This window comes from Cherax quadricarinatus, chromosome 79, assembly GCF_038502225.1.
Source record: "Cherax quadricarinatus isolate ZL_2023a chromosome 79, ASM3850222v1, whole genome shotgun sequence".
Taxonomy (NCBI): domain Eukaryota; kingdom Metazoa; phylum Arthropoda; class Malacostraca; order Decapoda; family Parastacidae; genus Cherax; species Cherax quadricarinatus.
In genome coordinates, this window is record NC_091370.1 from 7,062,863 (window position 1) to 7,067,796 (window position 4,934).

The 4,934-nt window shown below is 40.1% G+C and overlaps 1 protein-coding gene across 1 annotated transcript; it reads left to right on the forward strand.

Annotated features, from left to right (window-relative positions):
- Nucleotides 1-403: 403 nt before the first annotated feature.
- LOC138855040 (neuropeptide-like protein 29) lies at nt 404-1,747 on the forward strand. The gene is made up of 2 exons (XM_070101791.1): nt 404-462; nt 930-1,747. The coding sequence occupies exons 1-2, from the start codon at nt 451-453 to the stop codon at nt 1,269-1,271; spliced, it is 354 nt and encodes a 117-aa protein (XP_069957892.1). The 5' UTR covers nt 404-450; the 3' UTR covers nt 1,272-1,747.
- Nucleotides 1,748-4,934: the final 3,187 nt, after the last annotated feature.

Consider the following 4,934-nt stretch of genomic DNA (forward strand, 5'->3'; position numbering starts at 1 on the left):
TCAGTTGATCAGTTGAAAATGCTGGCCCACAGATGGCTCCAACTTCATCCTGTTCCCTACTTGTATGTCTCATAACAATAAAAATGCTTTCAAATGAGCTGATGTAGGTAACAGCTTCTAGCTTGTAAATAAAGTTAGGAATCCTTAACCTGTAAATAGCTTGTCAATGAAACTAGGGATCCTTAACCTTGTCAAACCCTGTGTAAAAAAATTACAGAGAGAGAGAGAGAGAGAGAGAGAGAGAGAGAGAGAGAGAGAGACAGAGAGAGAGAGAGAGAGAGAGAGAGAGAGAGAGAGAGAGACAGACAGAGAGAGAGAGAGAGAGAGAGAGCGAAGTGTCATGTCCTTGAAAATGCAGGAACAGTGACAGTGTGGGCGGGTCTTATTCCAACGTGATATAAAAGGAAGCCCTTCCTCCAGGTTCTCACATTCGTCACATACTCTTGAGCCATGAACTCCCTTGTAAGTTACAGCATCTATCTCAAGTAGTTCCCAGTAATAGATAAAAAAAATAATTTTTTTTAGTGGAAGTATACAGTAAGAACAATTTTTCTACATTTGTGTTAGGGATAGGCTTAACGCCAACTTAGAATATATTCTCATGAGCTATATCCATTAGTCAATATTGACAATGTTTTCAGCATAATTAATTTCTATGTATAAACCAGTCATTACTACAGTTGTGAATTATATTTGTTTTTCTCTGGCTTTTTAAGGAAGCGAAACTCTTTAAAAATATTAAAATAAATAAGTGAGGTGTATGTACCTATGTTGACAAGCAGAAGAAACTTTTGGCCAAGTAATTATATTTTCTATAAACACTCCTCTGCTTTTTTCACTGTGATTTGACAACTTATCGTCACGAAAGACTAGTACTTAAAAGATAATTAAAATAAGATATAAAGTAAATGTTCATGTCAATCCAACAGGTCACTGTTGCCGTCTTGGCCACATTCTGCTTGGCTGCCACAAGCGCTGCACCTTCCCCAGATGCCGAGCCTGGTTACCGGGGAGGCTTCGGAGGTTTTGGTGGCTTTAGAGGCTTTGGAGGCTTCGGAGGTTTTGGAGGCTTGAGAGGAGGATATGGAGGCTATGGATATCGTGGAAAGAGGAGCGCTGAGCCTATTGCTGAGGCTGCTGCTGAGCCTGAAGCTGATCCTGGTTACTTGAGAGGCTATGGAGGCCTGGGCGGCTTTGGAGGGTTTGGAGGATTCGGCCGCGGATTCGGAGGCTTCGGACGAGGATATGGCAGCTATGGATACTATGGCTAAACTACTCCTCTTATCAATTGTGCACATTACCATTTTTTTAAAATACTAAAATAAATATTCAGAGCAAAAGTATTAATTTTGAGTGATGTAAATCAGATCCTCGAATTGAGAAGATTTCTCGACAACCAGGAACGTTATCAAATAATGAAGTGAAATGATAAAGTCCCTGGTAGCGAGAAATCTTAACATAACCCTCAGTATTTTTTCTTTCCACAAGGATGAGGTGGTTGATGAAGCTCGGCAGAGTTAACTACCATAGTTACCCACACTGCTAATACTTGTAACTTGATGCTTGTAAGAGAGCTGCATAATGACGAAGGACAAGTTTTGCCTGCAGAGAAGGCTTCTTCAGTCGAATATAACACTAGAGACAGTAGACATGATTTTGAGGTGAACAGTCCCTCAGCCAGAGTTATATTCGTCAGTATCAGACCGAAAAAGCCTGCTGTGGGGAAGGGGAGAAAAGGATCGGTAATAAAAAACCCGAGTGTTACTCATGTGCCTTATTCATCAACTTGTTAGTATCGAATATTATCATTTATGCAATACAAAGATACAAGTTACAGATAAAACTCTTGGTAAGTCATGACTTGATTACAAAGCATCCCAGTTAAAGATTCTGCAACTTGGACTTTTTCTCCATTGGCAATAAACCATTTCAACTGGTATGGGACTCTTGCTCCAGGGAATTGCAGCTACCCTCCATTTCCTTATGTAAATTCTGATTGCCATCCATTTCCTAGGTGCTGTATACCCTTACATGTTTAGTGATCCAGTTATAATAATAATAATAATGATAATAATAATAATAATAATAATAATAATAATAATAATTATACTATCTCTATTAGTAGTGAAGGTCAGTAAAGTCAACGTTTATCTGACTTCATTGACCTGAGGAAGTAAGCAAAGCGTGGACTGACCTTGATATGCGAGGTAAAATAATGACTGAAGTGGTCAGTGCCAAATCTTTTTTAAGGGCCAGTGGTGGACCAATTATTAATGAACATAAGAAACGAGAAACATATCAGTCGTCAAATCTACTGCCTTGGGTAGCTTTAAAAATAGATGTTTTATAACCTAAGTGTGAGTAATAAAGCTAACAGAATACTGGGATTAAAGTAAAGCAGCATAATGAACAGTGGCACAGAGCTTATACTGCAGCTCTTTTCATCATTAGTAAAACCTCACTTGGATTATGCATCTCAGAAGAATGACAAAATTAATACACTACATTAGAAATGTTTTATGAGAAAATAAATTGAGAGCCCTTAACCTACATTGTCTTGCTCAAATGGTTTTAGAAAAATGAAAAGTTAATAAATGACATATTTGTGACACATCTGGATATCAGTTTTTTGAAAACGTTTGTCCAGCAGGTGGCGAAGAACGGTGGAAGGTGAAGTTTTTTAATTAATTAGTTCCTCAGCCTGAAGCTGAAGTGTTCGGTCCATCAGTCTTGAAAATAGTACTGCGTATGCAGGTGCATGTGCATGTTCATGTAGGTTTGCTAGGAAAGGTCCTGACCCGAGTCTTCTCCAAATGCGCGAAGCCGCGGGTTTATGTACTGCAAACAGGTGAGGTGAAGCAGTGGTACTCGGCTTCGCAAGTGGAAGTAGGACATGCCTATAAGGTTATTTCTAAAAGGAGGAACTCGAAATAATGGATTCAGAATAGGTAAGTTTAGGTTTAAGAAGGATGAAGGATAGAAATAGAGGAGTCGATGAGCCAAACAATCTACCTAGTAGGGCCAGTGAAACAAAATACCTAGAGTAGCTTCATATATAGATGGGATAATTACGTGAGTGGAAGGAGTTGGAGCTGAGTGGGACTCGCTCAAGAGTTAACAAGGTTATCAAAGCTTATTCCTCGGGTTGCCTTGAGAAAGGGCTAGAAAAATATTTTGTCAGTGATCTAGACTTGAAATATTTGCCGGTAGGCCTGCTGCAGTGTTCCTCTATTCTCATGTTCTAATGTACTTAATAATCTGGCTAAGAGTTGTGCTGTAAGAGATCAGCAGCAGAATATTTGGCGGCCCAAAGAAGAGGTAAACATTATTCGGAAAGGAACTTAATGATGTAAATGACTTACAAAACCGACAAGTTAAAGAATTAGACAATGTTGCAATAATGTCTAATTCTTCAAGGAACTTAATGCTATCAGGTAAGGAACTGAAGGTGACAGCAGACATGGAATAATTCCAAATACTTCATATTCTTCTGAAGTGCTCATCACCTGCTCCTATGTTGAAGGACAGATTACCTCTACAGACTATACACAAATAACCCGCACAGACTAATTCTACAATCCTCAGATTATGTCCATGTATTTTACTGATAAAATCACTGTAGGGCGAAACGCCTACAGAAATACTGAGAGCTTGCACAAGTATCTAATTCATCATCTTTATCGTCAGAAATCTAAGAATTGAGTCTCTGGCAGAAGATAAGATAAGATAAGATAAGCAGAAAGATGTAAAATAGAGGATATAAAGAAGGAAGAGAGGCTTAATATGTTCAAGCTGACTGCAATAGAAGAAGGAAGTAATACGGAAGATATGACTAAATTTGTAACATAAAAAGAGTACTCAGAAGATAAAAAAAAAACACACACACACACCGGTTCTTTAAAATGTAAAAAGATGGAGCCAGCGGTAACAGACCGTAAGAAAAGAAAAAAAAACGCACATGAGGCACAGAAACAATAAATGTTTTTTTATTCAGTCTTAGTGTGGTGGGTGAGTGGAACGCTCTTTACCAAGAAGTGACAGCAAACGGTAGCATAGATACGATCGGTCGTGTGGGCCTGAAGTTTCAGCAAACCTAGGTAGGTGATTACACTCAGGTGAGTACGTAAAGAGAAGAGAAGAGAGAGAGAGAGAGAGAGAGAGAGAGAGAGAGAGAGAGAGAGAGAGAGAGAGAGAGAGAGAGAGAGAGAGAGAGAGAGATAGAGAGATAGATAGATAGATAGATAGAGAGAGAGAGAGAGAGAGAGAGAGAGAGAGAGAGAGAGAGAGAGAGAGAGAGAGAGAGAGAGAGAGAGAGAGAGAGAGAGAGAGATGAAGATGTGCAGACCAGCTAGCAGCACCTCTAACTCGCATCTTTCAGCACTGGCTAGTACAGTGTAAATGGCCCTCTCTATGGAAAGAGGCGAATGTAGTCCCTGTTCACAAAAAGAAGAGCAGAGCAGAAATCGGCAACTACAGACCAGTGTCACTCCTGTCAATCACTGGTAAGATCCTTGAGACAATAATCTCAAGACAAATGACAGAGTTTTTTGACTACCACTCACTACTTTGTGATCGTCAATATGGCTTCAGGAAAGGTTACTCTGCTGCTGATCTGTTGTTAAACCTCTCCACTAAGTGGCACCAGTCACTGGATGAATCCAAAGCCAGCTGTGTGGTAGCACTGGACATTGCTGGTGCTTTCGACCGGGTGTGGCACCAGGGCCTCTTAGCAAAACTTCAAGCACTGGGAATTGCAGGCTCTACGCTATGTCTCCTCAGTGACTACCTTCATGGTAGATCTCTAAGTGTAGTTCTCAATGGAACGGAATCAGCAAGACATCCTATTGGGGCAAGTGTTCCACAAGGAAGCGTGCTGGGTCCATTGTTATGGAATGTCTACTTCAACGACCTTCTTCATCTCATCCCAGAATCAC